A 14,037-nucleotide genomic window follows, 5' to 3' on the forward strand; every position below is an offset into this window, starting at 1 on the left:
ATCAGTTCGTCCTAGTCGGGATGACCACAATGCCGACACAGGATGGGGTTCATCTTCAGCACAGCAAGGGTGATGTGAGGGGAAAACGGATCGGAACGAACTTACCTTGATCTGAGACAGGCCTTAGTCCACAGCTTGATAGGCCAAGATAAGACTTGTCTTCCACATATGCCCTCTGCCCGTCAAATGAGAGAGAAATGCTCGATGCCCATGGCACTGATAGATCGTCACGGGAGCTCTCCATTGCTACCGGCAAGCTCGCTACCAATCCCATCGGGAGTCCTCCGCCTCGAAGCAACAACCCCTTACAAGCCGTGACGATTAAGCCTTTGCCTAGGGACAGGCCACTCAAGAATGCATTCCTTTGAGAATGGCCGGTCGGAGAAGAAGCCGGCCATCTTCCAGCCGTCGAGCGGCGACGAGGAGACGCAACCCCCAGCGACTCTCGGCACTGTTACGGAGCTGCACGACCTCACGGTCCTAGGCTATAAGCCAGAACTTCGCCGCAACCGTTCCATGTTCACCTTGCTCTTCCAGTCACTAGCTATTGCAGCAGTCAGTGCCACATACTGGTGCCCGCGTATCGTCAACAACTGCCGCTGACCGAGATTACAGATACCATATGGCTTTGGCGGGCCCCTCATTTCTGCGATATATGGCGGAGGTGAGCTTTTCGCTTGTTCGACCATGCTAATCTCATGCTGACCCTTCAACAGGCCAGCTGCCGATGTTTTTGGGTTGGGTGGTCGTCCTTATTGTCGATGAGTGCGTGGCATTGTCCCTCGGCGAATTTGCGTCCAAATATCCGACCTCTGCCGGGCCATATTACTGGTCTTTCCAGCTCGCAGGCCCCAGTGTTCGAACAGTGCTGTCCTTCATTACCGGTATGTCCCTGCTTCTGACTACTTCACACTTCGCAGCGTGATCTGTGACATAGTTAGAAACTAATTGAGCGCGCTGCTGGCAATAACTACGGTGCTTGCTTTGCTGACCACTAGTGAGCCAGGCTGGACTTGGCTAATTGGGAACTGGACGATCACGCTGAGCGTTAACTTCGGCTTCGCCTCGCTGATCGCTGCGACTGTGGCGCTCTACCACCCGGACTGGACACCAGAGCCATGGCAGCTGCTGCTGATATTTTACGCGATCTGCTTACTCGCCTTCGTCATCGTCGCTTATGGGAACAGGCTACTTCCGATGGTTGATACCATCTGCGCCGCGTTCACTGCCATCAGCATCCTGATCACCCTGATTTGCCTTTCGGCAAAGGCCTCGGCTGGGAGACACTCAGCCAGAGACACCTTGGTGAGACCGTTAAGCCTAACTATGAAGTGCTGGGCGAGGCTAATAAATCGGTAGGGGCATTATGATACGTCTCTCTCCGGCTGGGGAGGGTTTTCATTCTTCATAGGCATCCTCCCTGCAGCATACACGTGAGCAATATCTATGCCATTTGAATGGACCTTGAAAGCATCCTTACAAGTCTGCAGGTTCTCGGCTATCGGCATGATCACGTCCATGGCGGAAGAATGCGGAGATCCGACCACGAAGCTACCAAAGGCCATATCGCTGTGTGTTCCCGTGGGAGGAATCGCCGGTCTCTTCTTCATCATCCCCATCTGCGCGACCCTGCCGCCCCTGGAAGACATTCTTGCTGCGCCGGTGGGGCAGGCCCTACCGTATATTTTTGGAGTGGTTATGGACTCACCTGGCGGCGGACTGGGCCTCACGTTCCTCGTCCTAGTCATCACGCTGTTCTGCTCAATCTCCATCACGGTGGCTGCATCGCGGTGTACTTGGGCATTCGCACGCGACAAGGCTCTTCCTTTGTCTCGGCTCTGGTCGAAAGTTGACATCCGGCACGGAACGCCCATCTGGGCTCTCACATTGGTGAGTTACCTTACATCCGGCGATATGCCAGAGGAGTCACGGAATTATGTTGCTGAGGACTTTGTGTTGTACTATTGTCCATCTGTACTAACCCTGACAATCACTCAGACTACAGTTGTACAGATGCTACTTGGACTCATCAACCTTGGGTCATCGTCAGCTTTCTTGGCGTTCGTGTCAGTCGGCGTGATCTCCTTGGCTGTGTCCTATGGAATCCCCATCGCTATTTCCCTCTTCCACCGCCGCAGAGACGTCAACGGCGCACGATGGACCATGGGAAGCACCGTCGGCTGGGTTGTCAACGTTATCGCCCTTCTGTGGATCATTTTTGAGATGATATTATTCTCAATGCCGACGGTGTTACCAGTAACGGAAGTCTCCATGAACTACGCCATTGTGGTTTTCTTCGGTTTCATGGCCATCAGCGCGACGTGGTATGCAATTCATGCCCGGAAAGGTAAGTCCACCGATTCAGACCCCCTGCGTCTCTTGATCTTCCACAACTTTGCTGACACCACGTTGCCTAGTCTACAAGGGACCCCCGGAGTCAGATGGGCTCGTCGTTACTTCTTGAAGGACGTTGCTTACAATGTAGAGTCACGGGCCCCTGTCCACCTCCAGGAAGCGCTCTCTATCACTGGGTCGGTTCCGCTGTAATCACATGGCAGCTTTTGTATGGCATCATGCATGTAACACCCTTTAGCGCAGGTTAAATTTCGCTAGCTTCGTCAAGACCCGGCTTGCTCATCTTCCTCATCGCCGTCCAAGTCATCCATGTGCTCTCGAGCCCATGGACTTCTCTCTCGCAAAAGTCGGCCGTGTCGACTCCAAACGAAAGGGATCGGAACAAGTACAACGGCAAGGCCAGCAAGAAGCGTTCCTGCCCATTGGTAGCCCAACTTGGTGAAGAGGCTATGTGCGAAAAGTGGGAATGCCGCGCCGAAAAGGTTTCGAATAAGGCCGATACCAGCTAGCGCAGAAGCTGAATAGACCTTGTATGAGTCTTCCGTGTATGTGAATGTCCTGCTCTGCATCAGTAACTGCTATATTGCAAAAAGAAATCGTCTTGAAAAAAATGTAGAATCAGGCTTGTTTGCATAGTAGGGCCTTACATCAAAATCAGGGTGTAAAAGCTAAAGCCCCATAGAGTCGACGCTAGGACGGGAAGTATGGGATGAGTATTAGGGCTGGTGGTCAGAGCGAAGAGAAGTAAAGACACCGGGAACACTGTCGTGGCAATGTCAGCAAGCCGGCCCGAATATCACCTGATTGAGGCCGCGATGGCATGCATAGACTCACACACGGCAGCGATTTTGGGAAGTGGCCCAACTCGCGCTTCTGGAACGTTCTTGCCACCGGACTCGTCAACGAGTTTCTGGTAGTGTTTCTCCTGCCAAATATTTGCGACTGGGCCGAGGCTGATGCCCACAACCAGGCCAAGGAAGCACACACCCACACCGATTGTATCGAAGCCATGACCCTGACCAAAGACAAGGGCGAATGCAGTGTTGAAGAGAAAGCTCAACCCGTAGAGATACCCATTGTAAAGAGCAGCGCATACTATGATGAGCTCGGTACCGAGGAACCTGAACGGCCTAGCAAGCGTGACAGCAAAGAGATCTTTGGCGCTCCTTTGCCTCATGTTTTCAGGAATATCGATGTCGTCCTCGCCGTTATGAAGCTTGCGTTCATGCTCAACTCGCCTAGCGAGAAGGATGCTGTGCCGGGTCTCGCCGCAGTACATCAGTGAGGCGGTCATGATAACCCATAGGCTCCCACAGATCGCAAGCAAGGCCCAGAACACATCGCGCCAGCCTCTGTGCTGAGCCACAAACGACATCATGAAGAACCCAGACGGTGATCCACAAGTAGCTGCCCAGAGGTAAAGGGACATGGCCGGCCCGGTATCATGCGGGTGATAGAGATCTGCAATGGTTCCACCAAAGTTTGCTGTTCTACATCAGTAAAGCAGAAACAAGGGTAGCTTTGTGCTGATCTTGTATCTCACCGATGGTCACAGAAGCAAAGTAACCCGACAGCAGCCTCACTGGCAGGAACACGGCAAGATTGGGGGCCACTGCTGATGCAGCAAGTAGGCACAGGTAAACGAAGTAAGAGTAAATGTAGACTGGGCGCCTTCCGTAGTACTGCCATACTCACTTATTAGTTTCAGACGGGACGAAAAGGAAGTTGGTTCTTGGCACAAACCTCAGAAAGAGGTGCCAATGTCATGGGGCCAAACGCCAGTCCCAGCACGTAGGCAGACAGTCCCAGTGTTCCCAGACCCGAGTGCAGTCCAAAATCCTCGGCAAACTTTTTGCTCGCAGGAGAGAAGCCGGACGCACCCCAGCTGACTGACAGGTCGATGAGCAAGATCGGTCCAATCATGAGCCATTTCTTCCATCGTGGCCAGTTCCTCGGGTCCTCTGGATCCTCATGGGAGAAGTGCACGACGGTCGTTCCGTGGCCTTGGCCTTGGCTATGCTGACTGTTGACATGGCTTCCGTAATTCTGGTGTTGGTTTGGCGAGGCCAGCAGGGGCTGATGCGCTGGAAGTGGCTGGTCTACCATCTTCTGGGATGTGACGAGAAGGCGACGCGGGATGATTTGTTGCAAGTCTGAGGCAAGCCAGCCAGAATCTCCCAGAAGGCCCAAGCAGACCGTACAGACCCGGGGAGGACTGGTGTTTGCTTTGTGGCACACCCCTCACTCGTCCTTATCATCAAGTGGAGCTGCCGCGGTCACGCCTTCGACGACGTTTGAGATAAGCGGAGGATCCCAGAAGCTAGCTTGTTGATCGGCTCGCCAGTCTGCTGATGGGAAGTCGTCGTAACAGCTGTGTTGTATGAGCCGATCGAACCTCAGCTGACATCAATAAGGCATTGAAGTTGAAAAGTTGAACACAATGATGCAATATGTGTTGACTCGCCGATGGTGATTTCCGAAGGGGTCAAGTGACCGTTGAGGTCAGCCGTTAGGCGTGTCTTGCATCGGCACTATCTCACTGGCGCATGACGTCGGAGCTGGGAGACAGGGAAGCCTAACCCGGACCCTTGTCCCCCAGCTGCGGTTGAGGTGAGTCCTGCGTAGGTCGGAAGGACGTTGATAAATAGACGCATGATGATAAATAGGGAATAAATTGATAATTGATGAATGCACGGTGAATAATTAGAGTAATCATAGCTAAAATAATCTGGAATAATCTGCGTAAACGACAAGTGGAAGCCAGTGACCCATGAATGAGCCGATATCTGTCACTGAGTGAGTTAAATCTATGATGTAGTGGGATAACCTCCCGTGGGATAGCCTCCACCGGGATATCACCCTGTGGGATTTCTGGACTGTAATTAAGAACAGAGCTGTCGCTTCGCCTCGGATCATAGCAATTTTCTTTCAAGCCCAGCCTCTCTCCTGGCCCTCCCTACGTCCTTTCAGCTCCACCCAAACCGGAGACTATAAAAACACGGAGAGCTGGCACGTCTTATTTGCTGACTCCGTTTAGTGCTTTAGCATCCATGATTCTTGGTGCAGATGTGTTTACGGTCCATTGATTTCGTTCCTCGGTTTCAACAGAGCATAGGAGTCTTTAAGGGAATAGGAGCAAACTATAACGTCTTGACTAATGATTGAAACACGACACGGGCCTTGTTTTGTCTTTCTTTTCTGTTTCTGACTTTTTTTTTTCTTTTTTTTTTTTGAATAACTACATTAAATCGTGCTGGGGAAGGGTGAGGACCTGAGCCCAAGTACTCAGAGAAAAGGAAACAGGACAGCAGAATAAGGAAAAAGGATTCCAACCGAGGATCAAGGAGAGTAAAACCACAGACACAACAAGGATAGGAATCAAACGCAGAATACATCGCAAACTCCGACGATAATGTCCAATCCCCTTTCCCCCAGGTTAGATGACCGGAGACTAGCCATCAGGGTTAGAGGCAAGTGTTTAGGCAGATAGACTTTATATAATTCCCTTCTTTCTCTGGAGCCTCCAGTCTGAAACCTCGAAAGGAATTGAACGCTTCTGGAGTCCTGGGCCAACTGTACATTTATCAAATCAGTTAGCAATAATCCTTCGCCTACCATTGGAACAAAGATAGCAAATGGGCCAGGTGTGTCCGATCCTCATCTACCAAACAATTAGGTAGACTTACCGAGCTCCCTCTGCTCCATATCGAAGCAAACATCTTTTCCGTCCTGCTCCTTGCACACGGGGTGGATCGTCTTGGTCTGCATGTCGCAGAAATAGCCGTGCTCAGGGTTCACGAAGCTCGGCCCGGCTGACGATGCGGATTCGCAGAGGGCGTGGGCGTTGTGAGCAGGGACGTCATCGACCACCAGTTTGTTGCGGTACTTCTCCTCGAAGGCAAGCTTGGCTTCCGCAGCGGAGAGCTTTGGCTTGCTGCGTTTGCGGGGAGGTGCTGTCTCCGAGCGCTTCAATACGGGGGGCCGCCCCGGCTGCTGATTATTGTGATCCCTGTGATGGTGGATGATGTAGGCTGGGTCGTAATGCTGGTCTGGATGATAATAATGTTAAGCATATTCTGAACGTAATGTTTCAAAACGACATCGGTGGAGTTCGCTGATGGGGCTGCTTTACGGAGGGGATAGTAGTTCTAATTCTCAACTGCGCTCCCGCCGAAATTGTGGAATCTCAACCTCGCAGAAGCATGTCATGTACTTACAAAGGTGAAAACTTGGCGTTTGACACATGCTTTTGGCTTGCTGCCCGATACGAGCGTCGTTGACGTCTGGCTTCATATCCAACCAGTTGACTTGGAAGCCTGTGGCAGGTGCTCCTCCATTCAAGTCGATCCACAGGCAGTTGGGCTACGATGTCCGTGTTAGTAATGGATCAGTGTCATGGAAAGCAAGAAGGTCTACTGACCCAATATTTGGTCCCAGGAACAGCAATCTTGCCGACTGAACTCAAATGTTAGCCAAACTGATCGGCCGCGCCAAGTCACAAGGTCGGAGAGGTTGCGTGTAGACTCACAAAACCATGTGGCCATCGACGGATCATCGCCTGCGCACTCGGAGCCCCAATCACCGACCCAGCTGTAGTGGCCTGACCTGCCTGGCCAGACTGCGCTGACGAAGGAGATACATTGCGCATTTTCATTGGCGCTGAACAAGGTGTAAACGGGTTGCCCTTTCGATCCTGCCCAGAAGATTGACGATTTGCCTGACCCAACATAACTATGTAGCGTTGCAAATCAGCATCAGTCCGGTTCTCCACGTGCAGCTCCTTCGGACTCATGGCTTTCATGAAGCCAATCAGATTTTCCGTTGGAGGTAATGATGCATTTGGTCGAATATTTGGAAACTTACTTGCCAGGGTCTGCAACCATTCCAATAAACTGACCGTCAAGATCAAATACTACGGCATCCGGGGTCAGCGATCATGAGACGCAGGAATGAGGGCAAAAGAATCAGCTTGTGTCAAATCCTGCAGGTCAACAAAAACCTGTGGATTTTGAGGCAGGCAATCGCAAGGGATGATAAACTCGGCACGTGTTGCTCGTCAAAGAAAAGCAAATGGTGCCCGGAGGCTGCTTACATCGTGCGTCAGGTAGATCGCCGCCAGCGTCTTTGAAGTCGCCATGGTCAAGACCAGTGTATACCTTGAAAAACGTATTACGTTCCTGGTATGGTGGGCGAAAACCGAATGTTCCATCCGAGTAAGCACTTCTGTCGTGATCGAGGGCACCAAGGAGACCTTGGAAGATCCCCAGGGTAGAGTCCATTGTTGACGATGTCGGTTTGGTAGAGCTACGCGTCGGCAATAATTCACACGAGGAAGAGCCGAGGAGAAAAGAGTTGAGAATTTCAAAATATCGGTGGGGGGCTGGGCCGCCTTTTCATATCTTGATCGGCTGCGCGCTGATGGGTCCCAATCAGCTGAGGGCTTTGATCCTCTAGAGCGCTGGTCCCTTTCAATGGCTGGAATTGCCTAGGTCAGGGTGCACACGATACCTCAAGGTACTGTGTACAAGATCGCATCTGGACGGCTTGTCGACAGGCCAGGTCCCTCGTGCGCTCATCACAAGCGGCCCGGGCCAAGCTCAGCTCGAACTCACATAATCCGTGATGGGCTGCCTCCTCATTACCTAGGTATTTAGTTTAGGTTAAGGGTGTTTAAGCGTTTAACACCGTATGAAGGGACTGGATGCATACTGATTAAGAAGTATGTGTGTACAGGTTGAAAACGAGACCACTTAGGTTAGGTTAAGGTATTTCGTATTGATGCTCCTCTAATGTCATCGTGAAATGGCTACAATGAACGGACTGCGGCGCTAGTCACAATTGCGCAGCGAAGAGTGAGCCCAGCTCGTAGATGGTGCGTTAAACCAACCGCTCGCTAATACGGCAACAAAATGTGATGAGCACACCATGCGGAAACTGGTTAACTGATAGAGCTGGTTGTACCTGATCGCTGTATTGGTGGGATGATAGAGGCTTCTGCGTAGCTCCTGCTACTTCCGTATTCAAGGACCGATCCGCTCAGTAGCAGAATTAAGTGCTTATCGTGGGCCTCGTTTTACCCTTCGCCACGCTTTTCTTTGCATGACTGCACCAGAGAACCTCATCGCAGGTCACAATTGACTTTGTCACTTCCGGCATCGGATGGCAATGGAATCCCAGCAACGCGGTGGAAGTAGGCCTCTGAACAAATCCGAGACTCCATGAGAAACAGCTCGACAGCATTCGCTCCAGCCTAACTACCAATAAGACCAGCTCCCGTAGGATAGCCTCCTATGGGATAACCTCCTGCGGGGCATCCTCCTATGTGCCGGAGGTTGTAGACTGCAGCCCGTTTGGAGTCCGGACTGGTTCATCGTATTGGACTTCTAGGACGATAACGCTTCGACCAAATCTACCTCGGTAGTAACCAGCTACCCTCTGGGAATGGCATTGCGGACGGGGGACTCGTGCTTAAGACGCTTTGCGTGATGCAGAGGTATGGGCATTGATCTGTAGGCCGAGCTAGTGTTGCTTGTCTAGATATAGATATGAAATAAGATGCCGACGATATGTTATTCTACATGCTACTGGCTAGTCTAATCCGTAAGTAAGCCTGGACTAGATAGGTAGCTACTTGGCAACGACCTCTTAAGTGTTTCTTATGCATAGTTCCGTTTGTACCCCGCTGTACATATCGTTTCTCAATCCATTCCAAGAAACGACGTGAATGTTGTCCAAGCATGGGAAGCGGTGCTAGGGCGAGGTAGTGTCTTAGGGTGAGGGGCACTGTTACGAGAGGCTTTTGAGGAGGGAACCCTGACCGTCTCAAGGCTAATTAATACGAGTTCCGCCCGAGATATGATCTAGCATGTCTAAAAGATCTTCAATGAATGCTCCCGGATTCCGCAGTCACTAGTAGGTAATTCAACACATGCCACTTTAATACAAGTTTGTTTGTGTGGCCTCAGACCGTATCTTGCAACTCCACACAACTAAACTCCCATCAAAAGAAGGATTGACCTGTGAAGATGTCGATACCAGTCTCACTGTTTGCCTGATTCATATGTGTCTAAGAAAGCTTCTCATATTTCCCGCACTACATGTTATTATTACATTAATCTCATTGCAAGCAGCCTTGAGCTGCTACACTTGTATGAGTGTGCATGGCGACTCTTGAAAGAACAAGAATAGAAAGAAGGACACGCAAACGACGGCAGTGCGATAACAATAAAGATGCCCTGGGACAAGTATTGAAACTACCCTGAACTAATCCCATGCTATTTTTCTCGTCGAGGAAACAGTCTGTGTGTTGAGATCAACCGTCATCAGGCGTTGGCTTCCGAATGTCCTTCGTATGCTATCATTTGACCTTTTCCTTATAGACTATTTGTGTTCTTTGAGTTCCTCTACTAAGCTGTAACGACAATGATTGTCCTAGTGGGACAAGAGACAATGTAGGTTGTAGGCAATTACAGTCAATTCGCTATGCAAGGCTTGGCCTTTTCCCTTATATTAATGAAATGATGTTGCAACGGCGGCACAAGTCATTTCAAAAGGTCCAATACTCTTGCGTGGAGGGCCTCGCCGTGGTAATTAATAGCACCTCGGCTAGTATCCCTCTCTCAACCTCTGAAAGTCCCGTCTCTGTTCGGCACTTGGGCTCCTCGCTGCAATGTCTTCCAAATCCTCCTGCCCACCGACTCGACGGAGCTTGAAGCGCTGGTACAGGCCACCCTTGGCGTTGTGGCGGTTCTGAACTGCTACAACTGTATAAAGGCCGTCATATCTTATGCCACAAGCTGGCGAGTAATGCCTCTGCCGTTCTCCCTTTGAAGCACTCCTCAAAACACGGACCGGCTGCCGGTTTGCACAAGACTCCACCAGGGAATCGTTGGTCGCCCTTCCGATGACCTCGTGAGGGTTTTCGTTTTTGTCTGCAGCCTCGCCGCTGTAATAGAGCACGTCGCCTTCGTCCAGGTCTTCGTCGTACTGCCCAGACACGACGATGGAGAACGCGCCGCGCTCGGGGTCTCCGGAAATCCCACGCATCCCGCCTGAGTGTGCCCCCCTGAAATGAGCAACGACCATCTTGGGGAACCAATCGCCAGGCGTGAGGCCGTTATTCCCATAGACTCTGGCATTTTGCATTTCGTCCCTATAGCGGTCGTCGAGAACGTAATTGGTTTTCTTCCCCTCCGTGACCATCCTCGCGCCATGCATGATCCCACCGACGCCCCAGATGGGATGGTCTGCGGGTGGTCCGCCTCCAGTCGCGCTAGCTCTTCGCATCCCACTGGGTGCACCCCAGCTCTCAGATTCAAATTTCTGGTAAAGGAGCTCTGCGGCAGCCACCAGGTCCTCTGGTAACAGGCGCCTCTCCTGGATAATCTCCTGCAAACGTTCATCGATCTTGGAGTAACGCTTGATATCCGGCGTCATGTGTATATCAAATCTCAGGTACGGGAGGAACTGCTTCCTGACGAAGGCCAGTTTCTGCTGGCCGTCGCGGCTGATTTGGTTGCCACGCGAGCTTCGGTATTCTTTGATAAGTGTTTCGAGTTTCCAGCTTTGCTGCTTGGTCCAGCGCAATTCTTTGCCAGGAGTAGGCTTGAGAACATCCTGGGGCATTCTTGTGTCATCCGGATGCCTGACTGGTGCTGATGTGGCAGCAGCCCTGCGAGGCATGATGGTCCTGTGTATTTAAATTCAGGATCGGTATCATGACTCTGGCTCTGCCAGAGTTGTCGCAGCAACGTTTGAAACTGTAGGTGAAGTCACGTCTTCAGAGGTGCCTCCCCTTTTTGATTGAGGCTTCACGTCAAGTTGCTATGCACAGAACGTCTTTCCTATGTGCTTTTGTAATTCTTGGTCCAATCATGGACGTATATATCATCAAGTCTCAGCAGCTGCGGAAATGTAGCATGTCAGGAACTGTGTGCGCTTGATTTGTGAGGTAGACCCGAACTTAAGTGCCCGCCTGCGCTGGATGCTCAAGTGGCGTTGACTAGGACAGACTACCTAATGGAAATTATCAAATGTTCTAATGTAATTCAACGTGAAAAGCGTTGTGCTCTAGTGGGGTTGTACAAGCATGAAGTATAAGCGTCGGAAAGTGGCTAGTTGGGGTTCATAAAATATAAGAGGAGAATCACAAGAACTCAAGCTTAAAAGACAGCTTAAACAAGTCGGCCTTTATATACGAGAAAACTAGTATTAGGTAATCAAATATTCTAATTATTACGTAATCAAAACAGGCTAAACATACAATTATGAGTCATACCATATTTGATTGGACTGATATCAAAGCTAAACGACTAGCGTTAATCTGAAGTCTGCACACCCTTGCTGGCGGCCTTCAGCATCACCACATTGGCTCACAGCGTGCGGGGAAAGCCAAACCAACCTCGGCGCACACCCCGGAAGGGTTACACTGGAGCATCTTCGATGGACATGCGCTCTGGATACGCAGTAGAGGCCAGGGGTGCTCGACTGAACTCGATCCAAGCCGTTCTCCTTTCGCCGAGTGACGGTGGCTGGCCAGGCGACGAGCCCTCATTGCTAGCTCGCACAATGCACTCGCAAGATGGACGCCACAAGAATCTCACGACCATCGGCATCCGTTGAAGAGAGGCAGGTCGGCCTTCACACGAATTACGCCAACCGTGAACGGTTGCTGGATGCCGACCCGGGCGGCGCTCCCATTGGTGTGCCGAACATTCCGCTCCTAGCGATAAGGGGTTGGCTTTGCATTCGTTGCCTCGCCCACAAACCGGACCTGAAAGCTTGCAGCGCCTGCAAGAGGGTACGCTATTGTTCGGAACGATGCCAGAAGGTAGACTGGAGGTGCTTGCATAAAGAGCACTGCAAAGCATTCCGCCGGATCAACAATCCTGACGAAGATGAAACGTCTGCAAATGCTGGCAGATCTTGGGGCCCATTGTGTGACTGGCTGGTGAGAAGCTTTCCGCCAAGAGAGAGTGAGAGATAGTTTCTGCAAGTGATTTGCGAGACTGACCTCTGAATCATCTTCAGAATATGCACATGAACGTACTAGCCGAAATCGCTGACAAAACTGCGTCGTCAATCTTTGGCTGTCAGCCATACTGCAACACGTGCTACCGTTCCGAGTATCAGCTCACAGTCCACCAGAAGATGACGCTGGATTCCTGCAAGAATTGTCATGTTGCCTTCAAATGCCAGGAATGTCAAGCGTGGAACCACTCGAACCAAACATGCAAGTTCTACCAGCTATTTTCGAGCGAGGAGCTTTTCGCTGTCGACTTGTTCAATGAGACTGGAGATGTCATTAAAAAGTCACCAGTGCCAGTGCCATCAAAGAATTTTACGGAAATGGCATCGCTGAACGGGTGGTTTGACTACTTCAAAAAGCTGCATGGCAGACAAGAGATCGGAGCATTTGTTGAACCAAATAACTTTGGCTTCGCCCCCGGCCTTGGTGCCTCGATGTCTGCCAGGAGCAGCAAAGGAATCGAGAAAATCTATTTGAACTACTGGGCTGGGCTAAGAGCGGCCACGGGCGCTGGAAGCATAAGCATGACCATAGCCAACGCACTGTACGTCGGGCTGCCGGACCTGCGTGCGAAAACGTCGCTTCTCATTCACATCGTGGGGGCGGCATCCAGGGAATATGGGGTGATGATGATGTTCGAGGAGATACTGCACCTCTTCCCAAATTTGAGGATTATCAAAACAGTCCTGGTCGGCCCTCAGACTCCAAAGAACACCGGCAGAGATGGCAAGGGCGAAAGCCTTGGCTTTGTGGAGCACGATTGCTGCCCACAGTGCGCTGCGCAGGGACGCGAGCGTTTCGTCGCATTGTATCGGGGCTCGTACCACGACTTCGCGAAGATCGAACAATTTTCTAAGCCGGACCTCGCGGTTCTCTTCCACAGTGGTCGGACGCAGTGCGAGGTCGAATCATGGGCGCCAACGATTCGGTTTCTCGTTGATCAAAATATTGTAACTGCTTGTACGACGTATACGAAACGTGAGGCTATGGAAGAAGTTGTCCAGCTAAAGAGAGATCTAGATGCCAACATCATCCAGCGATTTGAAGAAAACAAATGGAAGTCGCTGGTTCCATTGCTTGAAACAGGGGATGGCGCTGAGCATAGTGTCTACTATGGGGATTACTACTGGTACATGTTTAGGGGCAGAGCTTGAATGAAGTCTCAATTGGAGTGATCGTACTGAGTCTGCTTTGAGTGCATTCGAGATAACCAAGCTGGCCTTGATAAGAGCGCTTCAATGTTACCTATTTATCACTGTATGAAGGGACTGGATGCATGCTGCTTAAGAAGCATATGTGTACAGATGACAAACGAGACCACTCGATTTTACCTATGATGCCAGAATCTGCTCAACTCTCAGATTGGTGGTCTTCAACAAGGAGGGGAATGGAACGGCCCTGCAGTAATGCAACTGGCGGCCGTAGACTTGGCGTTGTTTGTTCCTCTCATTGTTATGTGCTGGAACAAAGGCATACAAACTAAACAAAGAGTTCAAAGGCCCACAATAGAAAATTGAATGTGCGTCATCTAGAACCATGTCAAAATGATATAAATTCACAGAGCTTGTGTCCTATACTTCTGTGGTCGTCTCCCGAAATCAAAGTACGAGGAGGCTTCCATTTATCTGTCGATTCATCTCGGGCACCATCTGGAC

At 50.9% G+C, this 14,037-nt stretch overlaps 5 protein-coding genes across 5 annotated transcripts; 2 read left to right on the forward strand and 3 right to left on the reverse strand.

Annotated features, from left to right (window-relative positions):
• Positions 1-354: 354 nt before the first annotated feature.
• Positions 355-2,464, forward strand: INS49_002822 (uncharacterized protein; the record flags this gene model as incomplete). The annotated part of the gene is made up of 8 exons (XM_043163623.1): positions 355-555; positions 616-664; positions 717-884; positions 1,007-1,305; positions 1,360-1,433; positions 1,491-1,890; positions 1,999-2,347; positions 2,418-2,464. The coding sequence occupies 8 exons, from the start codon at positions 355-357 to the stop codon at positions 2,462-2,464; spliced, it is 1,587 nt and encodes a 528-aa protein (XP_043032129.1).
• Positions 2,465-2,618: 154 nt separating this feature from the next.
• INS49_002823 (uncharacterized protein) lies at positions 2,619-4,461 on the reverse strand (the record flags this gene model as incomplete). Its single annotated transcript, XM_043163624.1, has 5 exons — positions 2,619-2,913; positions 3,003-3,117; positions 3,190-3,840; positions 3,899-4,037; positions 4,099-4,461. The coding sequence occupies 5 exons, from the start codon at positions 4,459-4,461 to the stop codon at positions 2,619-2,621; spliced, it is 1,563 nt and encodes a 520-aa protein (XP_043032130.1).
• Positions 4,462-6,027: 1,566 nt separating this feature from the next.
• On the reverse strand, positions 6,028-7,634 carry INS49_002824 (uncharacterized protein; the record flags this gene model as incomplete). Its single annotated transcript, XM_043163625.1, has 6 exons — positions 6,028-6,404; positions 6,573-6,717; positions 6,776-6,810; positions 6,884-7,086; positions 7,219-7,267; positions 7,448-7,634. The coding sequence occupies 6 exons, from the start codon at positions 7,632-7,634 to the stop codon at positions 6,028-6,030; spliced, it is 996 nt and encodes a 331-aa protein (XP_043032131.1).
• Positions 7,635-9,960: 2,326 nt separating this feature from the next.
• INS49_002825 (uncharacterized protein) lies at positions 9,961-11,037 on the reverse strand (the record flags this gene model as incomplete). The annotated part of the gene is made up of 1 exon (XM_043163626.1): positions 9,961-11,037. The coding sequence occupies one exon, from the start codon at positions 11,035-11,037 to the stop codon at positions 9,961-9,963; it is 1,077 nt and encodes a 358-aa protein (XP_043032132.1).
• Positions 11,038-12,504: 1,467 nt separating this feature from the next.
• Positions 12,505-13,536, forward strand: INS49_002826 (uncharacterized protein; the record flags this gene model as incomplete). The annotated part of the gene is made up of 1 exon (XM_043163627.1): positions 12,505-13,536. One exon carries the CDS (start codon positions 12,505-12,507, stop codon positions 13,534-13,536), a length of 1,032 nt encoding a protein of 343 aa, XP_043032133.1.
• Positions 13,537-14,037: the final 501 nt, after the last annotated feature.

This window comes from Diaporthe citri (assembly GCF_014595645.1).
Source record: "Diaporthe citri strain NFHF-8-4 chromosome Unknown scaffold_1, whole genome shotgun sequence".
NCBI classification, from domain to species: domain Eukaryota; kingdom Fungi; phylum Ascomycota; class Sordariomycetes; order Diaporthales; family Diaporthaceae; genus Diaporthe; species Diaporthe citri.